Source organism: Prionailurus bengalensis, chromosome B1 (assembly GCF_016509475.1).
Source record: "Prionailurus bengalensis isolate Pbe53 chromosome B1, Fcat_Pben_1.1_paternal_pri, whole genome shotgun sequence".
Classification (NCBI taxonomy): domain Eukaryota; kingdom Metazoa; phylum Chordata; class Mammalia; order Carnivora; family Felidae; genus Prionailurus; species Prionailurus bengalensis.
This window is the reverse complement of record NC_057344.1, coordinates 152849764-152867382: the sequence shown is the minus strand read 5'-3', so window position 1 is coordinate 152867382 and position 17619 is coordinate 152849764. Positions and strand designations below refer to the sequence as shown.

The following is a 17619-nucleotide window of genomic DNA, read 5'->3' as shown; positions in this document are numbered from 1 at the left end:
AACCACTAGTGAATTACAAGTATAGCTAGAAGTTAAGTTAATTCATCTTTTTAACTACCTGTTTGTATAATTATATATATATATATATATATATGTATAATTATGTATATATATATACACACACAATATAACAAATGCAACTTATACTTTTGAGCACCTATGTGCTATACATTTTGTCAAATACTTATGATCTGGCAATGAACAGAATGCAACCCACTCTGGCCCACTTAAAAATGTTTAAGGTGAATTTTCTCTTCAGCATCAATTCCTCTTTTATATAAACTAGAAATCTGGGAACCATCCAGAACCTAGTCATATCTCTGGAGACCTAACTGTTTGGAAGACTTCGCCTCTCGTTTAAAATAATCAGTCTCGTGGAATACCTGGGCTTGAAATAGATTTAGTCTCTTACCAGCTGCTTAACCTTGGGCAATTCACTTACCCTTACTGAGCCTCATTTTCCTCATCTACAAGAAGAATACTAAGTACCATTCTTGCATCGCCATTGTTAGTATTAAATGAATTTATGTACATGCAAAAGTATTTTTTCATGGGAAGACAATTAGAAACAGTGATATGATACCACATGTGCCAAAGACAATACAGGTGGTCTTCCCAGTGCAGTACAAACTATCAGAGTGACCGTGAGCAAATACTGTCACCTCTCTGCCACTTTTGCACACTACAGAAAGAAAAGATAAGACTAGAAATTATTTCATGTACCTCATTGGTCTCACGCTTTGGTTACTCATTCTAAAAATAATAATGTTGCCTCAAGATCCAAGACTTCAGGGACTTTTGTTTTCTTCAGTGCTCTACCCCCAGGGCCTAGAAGAGTCACTGACACATACTAAGTGCCCAATACATATCTGTTGAGTGAATGAATGAATGAATGAATGCAGAAAATTTGTATTTTCATAAAAGCAAACCTTGCTACAGCATAGTATTTCTAGGTATGTCCAGAATAAATAATTGAAGGAAAATTCAATTAACTACCATGAGGTATGTGTGCATGATACAAGTGCATGCATGCACACACACACACACACACACACACACACACACACAGTCTTTCTCATATACTGTGGCTAAATTTGGGCACATGCTGAAGCCCAAATTAAAATGATGTGTCTTGATTAAGGTAAAGTACTCAAAATCTATTAAGAAACTATCTCAGCATGTAATAATCATAGATTTTTTTTTAAAAAATATATGAAATAAAAGAAAATCCTGATTGTACACTCTAAAATAGTGCCAGGGTGCCTGAGTGGCTCAGTCCATTAAGCATCCTACTCTTGATTTCAGCTCAGGTCACGATCTCATCATATAGAGGTAGGACTCAGTGCTGACAGTGCAGAGCCTGCTTGGGATTCTGTCTCCCTCTCTTTCTGCTCCACTCCAGCTCCCCATGCTCACTCTCACTGTCTCTCAAAATAAAAAAAAAAGTATTTACTTTGAGAGAGAGAGAGACAGTGTGAGCATGGGAAAGGCAGAGAAAGAGACAGAGAGAGAGAGACAGAGAGAGAGAGAGAGAGAGGGAGAGAGAGAATCCTAACCAGGCTCCACACTGTCAGCACAAGGCCCGACGCAGGGCTCAAACTCATGAACTGTGAGATCATGACCTGAGCCAAAACCAAGATCTGGACGCTTAACCAGCTGAACCACTCAGGTGCCACAAAATAATTAAACTAAAAAAATAAAATAAAATAAAACATATAAAATGAAATGAAATGAAATGAAATAAAATAAAATAAAATAAAATAAAATAAAATAAAATAAAATAAAATAAAATGAAATAGTGCTAACATTACAGACTGAGTACTTAAATGAGTAAAGAGTATGAGATGGAAATTGATTCAAATAAGATAATTTGCTTACAGTCACAAAACAGCAGACTTTACTCAGATTTGAGCTACTGAGGTCATAGAAAGCTGCTAGTTCCAGCATTCTGAAACTTCCAACTAAACAGAGAAGCTAAACAGAGAAGCTGGACATTCAGATTTCTTATGAAATCTCCCAATCTTTAAGTGCTGGCAATGAATTCAAGTGGATATATTTATATGGAAAAACAAACAAAAACCTTTTGGATATCTTGGTATGAGAAAACTAGAAATGCAATAGAAGGTCAAAGAAAAAATATTTACTGAGAGCCATCACTGTGCAAAATTCTACTTTCAGTTCTAATTTTAAATCTTTATGCAAAATTATATCGCAGTAACTTATGCTCCATTTTATAAATTTAAAAACAATAAACTAAGTTATCCTTCCAATACATGTTTATTGAAGTTCTCTTATATGTCAGGACCTGAGCCAACTTGTAGAAACACTGTAGACTAGTAAATATGAGATCCCTAGAAGCATCCCAGGAGCTGACAAGCATAGAAGTGTCATGGGAGCCGGGCACCTGGGGGCTCAGTCGGGTAAGCTTCCGACTTTGGCTCAGGTTGTGATCTCATGGCTTGTGGGCCCGAGCCCCGCGTCGGGCTCTGTGCTGACAGCCCAGAGCCTGAGGCCTGCTTCGGACTCTGTGTCTCCTTCTGTCTCTGCCCCTCCCCAACATGTGCTCTGTCTCTTTCTGTCTTTCAAAAATAAATAAATGTAAAAAAAAAAAATTTAGAAGTGTCATGGGAGCAATGATTGCTTCTTTTTTTTAAATTTTTTTAACGTTTATTCATTTCTGAGAGACAGAGATAGAGCATGAGCTGGGAAGGGGCAGAGAGAGAGACACAGAATCTGAAGCAGGCTCCAGGGTCTGAGCTGTCAGTACAGAGCCCGACGTGAGGCTCAAACTCAGGAACTAACTCAGGAACTGCGAGATCATGACCTGAACCGAAGTTGGATCCAGGTGCCCCAGAAATGATTGCTTCTAAGAAGCGTATGGAACATGTGCATGACTTTAATTTCTCCTAAATACTTGCCCAGTTCTTAGGTGCAGATTTGGGGTAAATAGATAAAATATTCATTCCTAAGGTCTGAAGTTCAGGAAAATGTTCTGGAAAAAAAAAAGAATATTCTTATTTACTTAGTATCATAAAGGCTTTCAGAATGGTGGAGCTCTAAGTTAGATCAAATCAAGACAGCCGTATAAGAGCAGTCTTCCAGGAAGCTATCAGATCAAATAATGACAATTCCCCAGGATGGAGTCTTTGAAGAATTTCTGGTCCCACTCTGCACTCTAGTGCCTGCTAGCCTGCTGCTTTTTACCTTGACAGCAGGTTTTTGGTTTTTCAATGCTACTTCACAGCTAGAGAGGAAGGAAAGGACATAAGGCACATCAAAATGCTAAAGCCATTAAAAGAAAAAAAAAGAAATATCAAGTTCCAAATAATAAAAAAAAAATTAACTTAATTCAATCTTTAAAACAATCTTAAGTCTTAAAGCTAGTGCAGTTCTAACAAGTTGCAGTCATTTTTCTTGAATAGATGTTTCCTGTATTGCTCCAAGACCAGTTAATTTCCAGAGTCCTGGAAAATAGATTCTGACAATGTTTGCCAGTTATCTCACAGCTTTTACGGAGGAGAATATTTGTAGAGGCCCTTACTCCACAGTTTTTGATGACATTGCTCGGATGATCTATATTTCACCTAGAATTGTGTTGCTTATCTAATCATAAATGGAACAGCCAGAGAGCGCCTGGATGGGCAGTCGGTTAAGCATCAGACTCTTGGTTTCCACTCAGGTCATGATCTCATGAGTGGTGAGATTGAGGCCCTGGATCCAGCTGACAGTTCAGAACCTGCTTGGATTCTCTCTCTCCCTCTCTCTCCGCCCCTCCCCCACTTGCATGTGTGTGCTATCAAAATAAACAAACTTTAGGAAAAAACAGCAAAATCAACACTATAATAATGATAATGGAAAGAAAAAGAAAGCACAAAGTAGTCAGAATGACTGGAAAGAGCTCATTCTGAATATAAAAGGACTATGTTTTTATAAAGGATACAGTAGTGTTTTATACAAAATTCATGTACAAAACTGAATAATTTCCCCCCCAATTTTTAGCTGCAAAAGCAACTACAAATCAGATTTATCCTTAAAGATGCAGTTTGCCGAACCTTTTCTGAGTAACTTCTGAACAGAAAAAGGACACACACAAAACTGCATTCAAAGGGAATATGACATATTTTCTCAGGCTTTTAAAAAAATAACTTCAACCCCACCGATCAGCTACCTTCTCAATTTAAAATATTTATGCAATAAATCATTTTTGGTATGTGAAAAAATGCAGAGTGCAAAATATACCTATAGGTTATCATCCAGCCATCTACTTGTACAGGGGTGACCATAGATGAAAGAAAGAAAATAATTCTAGATGAGAGGTGGGAGGAAGAAAACAGAAAAGAAGAAGGAAGAACATAAGAAAGATAAAAGAGATACAGACTAAGAATATATACCACTACTTGGTACTGGCTGTATCTGGGTGTTACTATTCTTTTTCTTTTTAACTTATATTTACGTCCTAATATCTTAACAATCTGCTAATACGACTTTATTTATAGTATATTTCTAAATGCAGCCATAATTTTTAACAAGCAAAAAGAAATACTATGCTTTTTTAATTGTTAATATATTTTAATGTTTATTTATTTATTTTGGGAGAGAGAGAGTGCAAGCAAGGGAGGGACAGAGAGAAGGAGAGAGAGAATCCCAAGCAGACTTGCACTGTCAGTGCAGAGCCCAATGCGGGGGATGGAATTCATAAACTGTGAGATCATGACCTGAACCTAAATCAAAAGTTGGATGCTCAGTTGACTGTACCACCCAGGCACCCCAGAAGTACCATCTTAATGAAAGAAGAGAAACCACATTGAGATTAAGATGTTAGCATACAAATGATTATGATTTCAAACAATTAATACTACTTGTTTTACCTCCATAATAACTCTTTGTGTAAAGGGCTGAATAACATACCTGATTTTCTCATCAGGTTAAAAAAAAATCAAGTTTTAGCTATTTGGGTTATGGTAATATTCGATTACTTAATTAAACTTAAATTAACCTTTAAGTCATATGAACTATTATTAGTGTGAATAACATTCTAAATTAATTACATATATACACTATACTATACAGTTTTAAGTATCCAAATTGTTTAAATTATTTTCTCAAAATTCAGTATTGAAATATATTATTTGTGTTTGCCACAAAATGACTGTATAATGAATCTGGACAGTTTTAGTTTGAAAATTATGGAATAGTTAAATGTTTAAGTTATTAGATAATAAAAATCTCTCAAAATCTAAATTGTTTTTAATGTAATAGCCAATTAATACAGTTAATATTTCCTGCATAATGATTTTATGTCACAATATGTTACTTACACATTCATTTTCTATCTGATAATAAAGATGTATTTTTAATTGAGCAGAAGATAATGCAATACTTTTTCATATAATCTATGCATTAAGATTGTTAGTATAAATACACGAACAAGCATATTGTTTTAAAAATGGCTTACCTAATTTTTACCCAAAACATTTTATTTCTAATGTACATCAGTAAAATAAATTACTAATAAAAACAACTTCTGGTTATAAAAATCTTCCAATGAAGCACCTTTTCTGAAAGCTTTCACTGAAGAAAAATTCAAGAATTGAAAGAAAACCTGTGACTGATGACAGACTTGACAGTCTGAGGCACTTTTAATCTTTGTAAAATTTAAAGGAATTTCTTACAATATTTTCATTCCCTAATATAGCGAATGAAATACAATATCAAGTGCATTTGATCAACACTGGTAATTGATATGTTAACTTTTATTTCCTATTCAATATAACCAGGATAATAGCAAATCAAAATATGTCCAGTGAATTTTTATGTATGACATTTAACAAGATGTCTACTCAAGTAGTTTAAGTTGTAGGGAAAATTTTATAAAGGCTTACCCCATTTTTTGGAAAAGCAATCCATCCCAAGTCCCCCATGACAGTACGTGAATCCAATAAATTCACTGAAAGAAAAAGAATACAAAACTGAGTCAAATGTATAAAAAAGCATCACTATTTTCATAGTGTTATTAAGAGTGCATATTTCTTACATAAATGGAGTTAGATTAAGTATTCATTATGATGAATACAAGAGTGATAATTCAGTGAAAACATTATTTGAATGCAAGAGAATAAGTGATTTTGAATAAACATTTGGAAAACAATTACAGCAAATATAAACAAGTCATTACTCTATGTGCTCTTTTTTGTCAAACAAGGATAAAGGAAAAGAACTGGTAATAAGAAAAAGAAAACAAGGAAGGTCCACAGAAAACCGTATAAAGACCAAACCACTTCTTTAATGGCTCTAAATTTGGGGATTAAGCTGCCATAACTTTGTGACTAAACATACTGTATTTTAATGTTATAAAGCAATTAACAAATAATTTACATTAAATAAAAATAAGCTATTCCCAAGCTTGTGAGATTTTTTTGTGATATTAACTGAAATCTGTAATCCAAATTGCAAATTAAATTAAGAAATAAATCTACACACCTTTAACCGATCCAAGAAAATTATAGTAGCTTTCAGAGTTGTTGCTATAGCTAACTGTCCACTGGATTCCCCAAAATATCAGCTACTTACAAATAACCATAGTCTAAAATGTGCTTCTTACAGAACTATCAACTACATTTTTGAAATGCAGACCTCAATTATGGCTGGATCTCCTAAATTTCGGCGAACTCCAAAAATAAAAGTCTTTTTTTAATTATATGAAATTTATTGTCAAATTAGTTTCAGTATCATCATTCCAAAAGGAAGCCACGAAAGAGTATGTACATACACGTGCGCCCACACTCATCCACACACACACACAGTGTTTATATTTCAACAGGTTTGCCTATTCTTCTCTCCCTCTAAATTAAACTAAATTAAGTATACTGAGCAGTCAAACTGCTTCAGACCTGGATCACAGATCATTATCTTTTCAGCCTATTATGCCTAACCCAAATGATCTACCTGGCCCAACATGCAGCTAAACCATTTTGAATGAGCATGCCATATGGACCCAAAAGGAAAACAACTGGGTTAATCCTAGTTGGAGGTACTGAAGCTTCTTTAAACTACATTCAAGAACCACTATGCTGAAATGCCACCAATTCTAAAAAAAAGATTCTATCTGTAGTATAAAGCTGGAGTAGTAAAGTAGTAATAGTTGATAGGTTGGAAAATGTGTTATAATACTCCTATAAGAAAAGTTAAGATAAAATTATTATAATCAAGGGCATTAGGATCATAAGTTAAATTTAAAAAATTAGGTACTATAGAAATTATGTGCATTTAAGCCTTATTATCCATTGATTTATTTCATATAACATTTGCAAACATGTATATCTTATATGCTAATTTAATAGTCTCTAATAATAGTAGTAATATAATGAGAAATCCAAAGTTTTAAAGTTCTAGAAAACACAGATATACACTCAATACCACATATATATGAAAACCTTTTATGATGTGTATGTATTTAATAAACTTGTCTATTTCCCTCATTAGGTTCTGAGCTCTTTAAAAATCCATGCCTATAGAATGTCTATCATCTTTAGGCTATACATACAGTGGCTTTAGAGAATAATAAAACAATTTGTTGGATTATTCTTTTTTAGAAGAAATTGGCCTAGCTGAAAAACTATTGTTTCAAACAATAAAGACAATAAACAAACCAAAAGTTTTCCATTACCCACTGACCTTGCAAATACACCAGCCATCCCACTAAATCTAATTTTTTAGTTACATCCATACTCTTTTTATTCTATTGTTGGCTTTTCTAGTCTCCATGGGAATAAAGCTACATTAAACTTAAATGTCCTTGTCCTCATTTTAGTTTTTCTGGGACACTAGGGCTATGTCTAGACATGACTAAATACCAGGGGAGTACAGAACCTAAATCATTATGTTTATTCATCCTTATGATTCATTTGATTCACCTTTGATATTGAGCAGCAGTGTATCTGTGTAGACCTGATAAAGTAGAGCAAATCAGCAAGCTAAAGGCCTTCTACTATGATCGCAGTCGAACTGAACTTAATCCTGTGGTGGCAAACTGATGTGAATAGGAATTCTAGGAATTCCTAACTAGCCTGCCAGGAGAAACACAGCATTCCTTGTAGACCTCTTAATAACATGTGGATCTTCAAATATTCATTATTAACAACACATTTCCAGATGTCTTTCTAAAATTTAGTTCCTTTCGCTTGAATTAACTTTAACCTGAATTACTATTTGTTTTTTTTTTTTTTTTTTGGCTTAAAAGGTATATGTGTGTGAAATTAAATGAATAAATTCAAAATACTAGGTAGGCTGTTAATACAATTTATTAGGCGTTTTCAACATTGGAGTACATTACCAAACACATGAGAATACCCATGATAGGAATGCACATTATCTTTCTCATGAAGACTTTGTCAAAACTTTTTCTTCAGATAAATAGACACATATGTCACTTCCTACTACTGTCTAAAACTGTTTTTTTCTTTTTGAAACAGAAGTTTTCATAAAATTCACAATGTAAAGAAGATACTTATACATATGATTACAAAATTGGAAATTGAAAAAAGGGTAAAATTAGATGTTTCAGGCAATTACTTGCAGGTTGATATATCATAATTTTGTTCATATAATTCAGAGGAAATTGGAATTTGATGCCTCAGGAAAAATAATTAAAATTATAGCTAGATAGGTAGATAGAGATATTTACATGAAGATAGAAACATAGATATATATATAGAGAGAGAGAGATGTAGAGATTATATAAATGTAGAGATACAGAGTGTTATCTCTCTACAAAATCTCCCAAGTTTTACACATGCTGTTTTAGCTGTCTCAGATGCCCTTTCCCCCATTTGAATTTCTCAACTCTTCATTTGTCCAATAACACATATTTCAGGAACTGTTTTCTCCCAGAAGCCATCCTAGTCCTCTTTCCTAAACCTACGTAAGCTATTATTACTGAATCTTCTATTAGCACCCAATTATTAGCTCCAAAACACTGAATATAAGGAATTGTACTGTTGCCTTAAAGGAATACCACGTTTGACTCATGCCTCTGAACCTAGCTTGCACTCAGAACAGCTGAATAGCTGTTTGTCTTATTAATGAATCATTTGGTCAGTGGGCAGATCAGGAGGGTGTGTCTGAATCAACATACACCAGTGATTCTCAACATGGGCATCCAATAATATCTGGAGACATTCCTGATTGTCATAACTGGAGGGTGGGAGGAATATTTGCTACTGGCTTTTCATGGGAAGAAACCAGGTATGCAGCTAAGCATTTCTTAATGCACAGCAAAACTTTCCCCACTCCCCAGTAAGTAATTATGTGGCTTAAATTTCACTAGTGCCAAAGTTAAGAAACCCTGGTATACACCTACGATGCTACCAGAAAATCTCTATTTTCACATTCTTTGACCAGTACAGCAGTAACATGATATTCATTAATAGAAGTTAGCACATTTGGAGGCATTCCTTATAAATTAAAACTAAGGAAATAAGAGTAATAAAAACGGAAATCTTATTTAAGGGGAAATAGATTGTTCTTATTACCCAACACCCTTAAATTATTCTTCACATAACTAATATAACTGTTATTACAAGTGTTCTTATTTATCCTCTAATAATTTCCCAACATTTATGATAGCATGCATGAAAAAACACTATGACACTGATATTATTAATGCCTCCATTTCCCCCACTACTTAAGCTAGTTACATAAAAAACAGAAATTTAGACATAGAATATACATAAATGTGAATTTTCAGAACTTCATTACCCAATTTCATTACCGAATTTATTAAAAGGGGAGATTGGCAGTAATGGAGCACAGTCACTAAGTATCTTCTGTGCAACAATTACAGTAATTAAATTGTTCTGAACAGTATATATGCTTGTTGTAAATTGCAATGAATACACAATGAGTATTGATCTTCATTGTACAACTTAATTAAAACTTGTCTGGGAGAAGCCACTAATGAATATAATTAGAGGGAATGTTTGATACCACAGTTACTCCGGGAGACATTAATTAGATATCAGAAATTTTATGGAAAATGTTTTTATTCTATTATTTATATTTTAAAATAAAGCTACACTATTAGACTGAAAGACAGTCTTCAAGGTCATTTCCCTCAGCCATTATATAATTACAATGAAGATGGGCATATTGGTTGGTATTCTCATCAGTAATTAAGAAGGCTGATTCTCCAGGAGAAATAACTCTTCAGGGGTCAATGAGTATATAGTCTATTACAAATTCCTAAAGTTAATATAGGGAGAAAAAAGACTCACTACTGTAAGAACTTTTTAATAAGTAAAAATAAGTTAACTGTCCAACCAAATAACAGATTATAATGATTATAATTGAAATTAACTCAAACTAATCTTAAGTATGCTTCAATTTCATTACTACACACTAATAATTTTAATGCTTTCTTTCACAAACAGAAAGCTTTTAAAGAATTTACTTCCAGAAAAGCCAGAGAGTTGCTAACTCATTCTTTTGGTTGCAATTCAAGGGCGGGGGAAAGAAAGGACAGAATGAGTAAATTGGAATATGCATAAGAAGATTCCTAAGTTTTCAACTTCACACACTGTAACAATTAAAGATTAATTTGAGTCAATAATTCAAATATGCTCTTCAATAATCATAACTTTCAAATATTCATAATTTTCCATATATCATTCTGATTCCATATCTTTCTCCTTAATATCTTGCTAATATTAGTTATAAAATGTGGAAAAAATTTATTGGATTCTCCAGGAACACACTGGGATGAAGGTGTTTTGAAACTTTAAAGAGTTAAAAGACAGCTCAAGGGGGACCGTAGGTGGGTCATTCAATTAAATGTCCAACTTTGGCTCAGGGCATGATCTCATGGTTTGTTGAGTTCAAGCCCCGCATCAAGGTCTGCACTGACAGTGTGGTGCCTGCTTGGGACTCTCTCTCTCTCTCTCTCTCTCTCTCTCTCTCTCTCTCTCTCTCTCCCCCGCTCCCTCTGTCCCTCCCCCACTCGTGTGCATGTGCTCTCTTTCTCTCAAATTAAACAAATTTTACAAAAAGACAGCTCGAGGACACTCAATCCCAGCACCATCAGTGTTCAAGGCCTTGAGAGAATCTGTGATCCTTATAAAATAAAGAACCAGAAGTATATTCTTACTCGTATATTGTTTCTGTTTTTCCCGTGATCTTTACATAAACATAATTGTAATGGTATTTGGACCTCCACCACAGTGTAAAGAGAGAATACTTTGGATTAGTAGCAGATAAAATAGCATTCTCTTTCTTTGAAAGCATTGACTCAAAGCCCCATTGCATACAGTAGAATTTTGATAGATGCTTATTTATTGATTTCCATTTAACAATATCAGAAAAGCTACTGGATTCAATTATAGCACACATTTTACTGATCTGCGGGAACAAACCCCAGATGTACAGCTGTCCAGCCTCTCTCCATGGTCCCATTCAGCACAGATGTGATTTCTTGCTTCCAGGCTAAATTTTATAATTTGACAACTGCTGCAGGGAACAAAGAACAGTTGACAATATGAGTGCAGGGAAAGAGTACATATGTTTCCCATTGGAAAACTAAATTTGTAAATTTGGTAAAAATTATGTTATAAGTTTAGAAGTGTTATGTAGATTTCTGGGATCCCTTTACTTGAAGGCAAAATTCCATAACCAACAGTATTTCTGCAGACAACAAATGGGAGATTTTTTTTTTTTTAATTCTGAGCAACCCATGTGCACAATCTTTTCCAGGAAAAAAAATGAAAGAATATGGAGAAAGGAATTTATTCAGTGCATACTATGCGTCAGATATTCTATCAAGTAACTTCCATTGAATCTTCCCAATAAACCTATAGGCTCACTACGAACACTGACAGCTTGCAGTCTCATTCAGAGCCCAGCAGGCAAATCAAGGAAAGAAGAAAGCATCAAGTAATACTTAAAGTCTTCATGACAAACTACAAGCCCTGATTATGGATTCTCACAACCAAGTTCCTTACTTAAAACCTGGATGTAAGATACTTTGATTACAACCATCTACCTCCATGGACATCCAAGGGCCATGAACTAAACCCTAATTATGAATGAACATACTTTATTTGTACATAAAGTATGGCTGGTGAACACTGCTGGAGAAAAATATCATAATCATGTATATATAAACATATATGTGTGTGTGTATATATGCATAATTATATTATATTATATATATATATATATATATATATATATATATATATGATTAACCAACAGTGGCCTCAAGCCATCAACATTACCTAATAAGTCTATTGTCTTTGGGAAATCAGTTCTCTCATAAATTAAATTACTTTGTAAAGTTTTAGTTAAAATGTTAAAAATAAATCTCATATTCTCTTCCAGCTAATGCCCTCATCTAAATTCAAATTATTAAATGAGTTGTCAACACTCCTATCTATTTCTGAATATCCTCTTCATTCTTCTCCTAATCCACTGTAATTTGGATTCAAACACGCTATTTTTACCAAAACTTCTGTTAGCAAGTTTATTTGTGATAATCACGTAGCTCTGAGTTCCTAATTTGGCAGTATTTGGCCATGACCCCTAGGGACAAACTCTCTCATCTTTTATCTTCAGGGACAATATATTTCTGTGACTTTCTTCTACTTGTCTAGCTACTTCTTTCCATTATAAGCTACTGTTTCTGTACCAACCTTCAAACCTTGGCTTTGATTAATACTCTATTTTTCTGGACTGATTACACTTCTCATTCTATACCAATGATTCTTGCCTAAGATATAAGAAAGGAATAAAAATAAAAGAAGAAGCAAAAGAATTTGGAAAGAACAAATGTCTTGGTACCTACCACTCCATACATACTGAATTAGACTGTTTAGGATGGAAAATGATTGGTAAATTTTTTTGCTGACTGCTTGCTTTAATAGTCATATAAGCATATGTCCTAACATAAGGACCCATGTAGAGAGGCTCGTGAATTGCTGTCTTCAGTTACAATGTAGATGTTGATGACCCTCACAAATCCATATATTTTGTCTATTTCTTTCTCCGTAAATCCCGATCAATTTATAAAGCTGCCTACTGGCTTTCAACACATTTATGATATCCAGTCATCCCCAAATGCACAAAATATCTTCCCTGCACAACAAGCAAACATCTCCTGCTATGTTCCCTAGTTCAGTGAATGCAATGTCAAAAAACAACTTGTTCTATCCAGAATTCAGTGAGTCATCTTTGTCTCCCTTTACCTTTACTCCCCCAGCGAATCAGTGACCAAATCCCACCCATTCCAACTATACCCTGTATCTAACTCTTTAAACTGCCTGTTCTGTTTCCTTCCACAGTACAACCATTCCAGCCAAATTCATGCCATAATTTTTCACTTGAAAAATATCTTAACTGGTGTCTTAGTAGAAAGGCATGATCCCTAACAATTTCCTCAAAACATTGCTTTCAAAAAGATCTTTCTAGGCAACCAATATGATCGTGTCACTACCCTACTTCAAACCTTATCATTATGTTTCATTTTTTAATACAAGTCCTTCCAGGGTTGGTCTCCATTTTCCTCTCCAGTTTCATTCAGGCTTTTCCCTCCTTTCTTTTCCACAATTTGGCAATCCCCAACTTATTTTCAGTTCCATTATGTGGTTTCACTATTGATTCAGTTCTGTCCAATGAGCTGTGAAGGAGACCTGAAGGCAAGGGAGTTTTGGAGAAGAAAATATTAGAAAAGGAAACTCCTGGCTGCTTTGAAAGTTGCTGGGTATGGGTGTGTTTCCTGGATCTGATGCAGCCATCTACAGAAAATAAGGAGAATCAGCAGGAGAGCAAAATCTACAGATTAAGGTTGGCAGAATGAAGGGTTGGGAAGTATCTGGTTCCAAATTATATCATAGAGTAGCTAATCCATCTAAATTTGAAACTTGTTTCTCTTAGGACTTTCTGTTATGTCAGAAAAAAATCAATTTTGTTGCTTAATCCACTGAGGAAGTGATTTGCTGTTATTTGCAGAGGAAGACATCCTTACTGATACAATTGCTAAGTGGCAGAATTTGAAGGCAAACTCCAGTCTCTTTTATTCCAGGGTCTGCTCTTCTTCTATCCTGTCTTGGTACCTCTAATATTCTACTAACAGAATTCCAATAGCATTTCCAAATGAGTTACTTAAGCTCAGATTATTTATCTTTGAAGTGATATCTAAAATGAGCTTCGTTGTTCCCTTAAATCTTAATATATTATGCTTAATTGTTGACTACAAAGCATGACTGTTGCCTTTAATGGTTTCAAAATATTTTCATTTCTATTGATTTTGTTATTTTTATTTCTTTTTCTTCATTTTGTTTCAAAATATTTTTCATATCGTAGGGAGAAGTGTTAGCCACTGCTCTTTGTACACTAAGCAAGCAGTAGGATTTCATACTAAGAAGCATAAAATTCTGAAGGAAGCATAAAACAATCAGAAATGCATACTAAAAAATTCTGAATTGTTAATATATTCTGAAATTGTAAACTCATGGAAATGGCAAGGAGGAATTCAGAATTAGTATCCACTGTTAGTCCATACAAAGTTTTTAGGCAAAGGTAACACTGAGATCCATTGACAGCTAAATTATGACTAATGAGCAGTCTGCTACATTCACAGGACACATGGCATGAAAAGAGCAAAACCATATGGTTTTCAGCAGCTACCTTGTCAGGTGTGGTAACCAAACTTGTCAAATCTTACATATTGTTTTCATTCTAAAGAGAAAAGTCAACATTAGATGACATAACAGGCTTGAAAATCATCACATCACAAAATACACTCATTTAGTAGCTGCTCAGTTCCACACCACACTGTGTATATATGAAGCTGTTCCTTACAAAATAGCATAAATCTTTAACAGTTGAAATAAATGTGCTTATTCACAATTCACTTTTTGAATGGTTCACCACACAGAGAATATTCATTAATTCTATGGTTCTGATTTGCTACTATGTAAGCTTGTGGAAATGATTTTACTTTGAGGGACTCAATTTTCATATCTTTAATATCAGTGATTGAAACTAATAAAGTTATATGTGTCTGTGCTTAATATATGTTGTATCACTTAGTCTAAGCAATGATCCTTTGGTATGTTTTTCCCCCATTTTTCAGATAAGGAAATTGAAGTGGAGAAAAGTTAAATAAGGCAGTGGTCCAAGGTCCCAGAGCTAATAAGCACACAGCTGGAATATAAATCCAAGCCTTATCTAACTCCAAAGCTCTTGCTCTTGCTTCTATATCACACTTGCCCGATGTTGGACTTGCTGAATCCAAAGGTTTACTCCTTTGAAACTCTTAACTCTTATACCTCAATGAGTTTTATTAGATCAATGAATTCTGAATAATATGTTACAGAAGCCAGCATCTACCATAACATTCTAATAGTACTGTATATAAGATGGAAACCTTCAGATATATTAATCCAAACAGAAAAATCATTAGTTTTTCCTGGGCTAAATCACAGTTTAGTATCAAATTTCCAACAAGATTCAAGTTAGTTACAAGATTCCTGAAAGCCAAAGGGTGAGCAACAAAATCATTATGAACTCTCTTTTCTTAATTTTTAATTTTGCTATTCATTATGCTTTGCACATGTTAACTGGGGGCAAAACAGAGCATATATTTGTCCAAGTATACTTTGTCCTTAGATGCCAAAAAGCACATGAAAACAGGATGTTAAATACATGCAAAGCTGATTCTTTGTTTTGGATGCATCCTTACCCCAGTCCCTAATTATCCCTAATGCTTGACTGAAATCCCACAAACTGCAAAACAATCTATATAATCATTAGCTTTCAAGCCTTCAGGGTAGGATAAATGATGATTGAATCTGAACATGAACTAAAACAGAAACTTGCACAAAATCACAGAATGCATTTTAAGGTGATGGCATTTCCAAAAAAATGAGTAAAAACTTGGGTAGCCCAGTAGCCCTTTTTGTAAAATGAGAAGTGACCCAAATTTTTGCTGTCAACTGAAGTCATTATGCTCATTATCAGTGTTATAGTTCAGTTAAAATTTAATTCTGATGTAAACCCTACATAATAATTCTTTATTACCTAAAATATTTTTAAAAACCTATATACTAAAAAAATGGGTGGGTAGTGATTTATCATGAAAAACTAGTCAAAATGTACAGCAATACAGACATAAGTATGAACAAATATTTTGCCCAATAACATTAGGTGGCTGAATATAAACAGTTCAGTACCCAGCCCTAATTACCCATCTCGAAATAGCTGGCAGCATTCATGACAACAGGAAAGTAATGTTTAAGTTAGTTTATTAAATACAGTGAGTTCTATATCTTATAGGATGTAAGACTGATGATCTAATAGCAGTTATGCTTGCCCAGTTAACCTGGTGCCTAAACTCGATTTTTTTTAATCAAAATGTAACCTCAGTACTTGGCTATTTCTCCTTTTACAAAGTACAAAAAGGAAAAGGAGAAAAAGAAATAAAGCAAAGGTACTTTCACTTTTCTGTGGTATTGTCAAAGATGCTTTCTTTGCCTATTAATTATTTACTTTCTTTCTCCTTCCTTGGTATTGGATTCTTACCAATAAGAATCCAATTGCTGAGTTTGGACTAGCAATGTGTCTAGCACCAGACAATCGGTCACGTATGGCATTAACAAAAAATGATAATCATGTCTTTATTATCTTAGCCTCTGTTGAATCTGGTAGCCTTGTTATGTAGATCCAGCTAATGAGATATAAACAGAAATCTGCTTTCCAGTCTGGAAATGTTTTGTTGTCTAGTTGAAGGAATAGTGCAGCTGAGATGATTCTTGGCTCTTCTCTTTCTCTTCTTGTTCTGAACTGGATGTGATGTTTGGAGATGTATCATCCTTCTTGCAATCATGAGGCAATAAGCTTGAGAGTAAGGCCAAAAAAACCCATCAATGATTCCAGTCCTGACATCATTAAACACTGAACCCAAATCACCAAATTTCTACCCTGAAACTTCTTTCCCAAACATATGAAAGACAAGCCCCCTACATCTAAGTCACTATTGAACTTTTTTTTCTGTTCTCTGCAACCTAATGCAATCCTACATAATACAGATAATGTATGAGCAATTGTGGAAAAAGTATAGCTCACTGCCTTAACTTCTATTTCAATTCTATGGAATATGGCACCATCAATGAGTGAGGGTTCACTCGTTCAACAAATATTTATTTAACATCTATTTAAGTACCCAGAACTGTCCTAGGTCCTAGGATACATCAGTGAAGAAAACAGGTAATATCTTGCTGATTGTTCAGATTTCTCATTGTTTGGTCCTGAGACTAGACCCTTGCTTGAATGTACATTACCTGTGAAATAATCCTCCTATGTCCCCTAAGTCAGAGTCTTTTTTAGGCACAGTCATCTAAATGAACATTTAGTATTGATGGTATATATATATATATATATATATATATATATATATGTGTGTATATGTATATACACATATGTATGTATATATGTATATATATATGTATATATACATACATATGTGTATATATATATATATAATGTTTTGAAACACATTCAAAATGAGTATAGTATTTTTTTTAATGTAAAGGGGGTATTAAGCATACACCTTGAGGATCAGTCCTGATATCA

At 34.1% G+C, this 17619-nt stretch overlaps 1 protein-coding gene across 5 annotated transcripts in view; it reads right to left on the bottom strand.

Moving 5' to 3' along the window:
• Positions 1 to 17619, bottom strand: part of EPHA5 (EPH receptor A5) — a 349973-nt gene that overhangs the window by 309665 nt on the left and 22689 nt on the right. For all 5 annotated transcript variants that reach the window (XM_043572581.1, XM_043572582.1, XM_043572578.1 and 2 more), the window contains exon 2: positions 5883 to 5947. In XM_043572581.1, coding sequence (XP_043428516.1) covers positions 5883 to 5947 — 65 coding nt within the window. The remainder of the gene's footprint in view (positions 1 to 5882; positions 5948 to 17619) is intronic.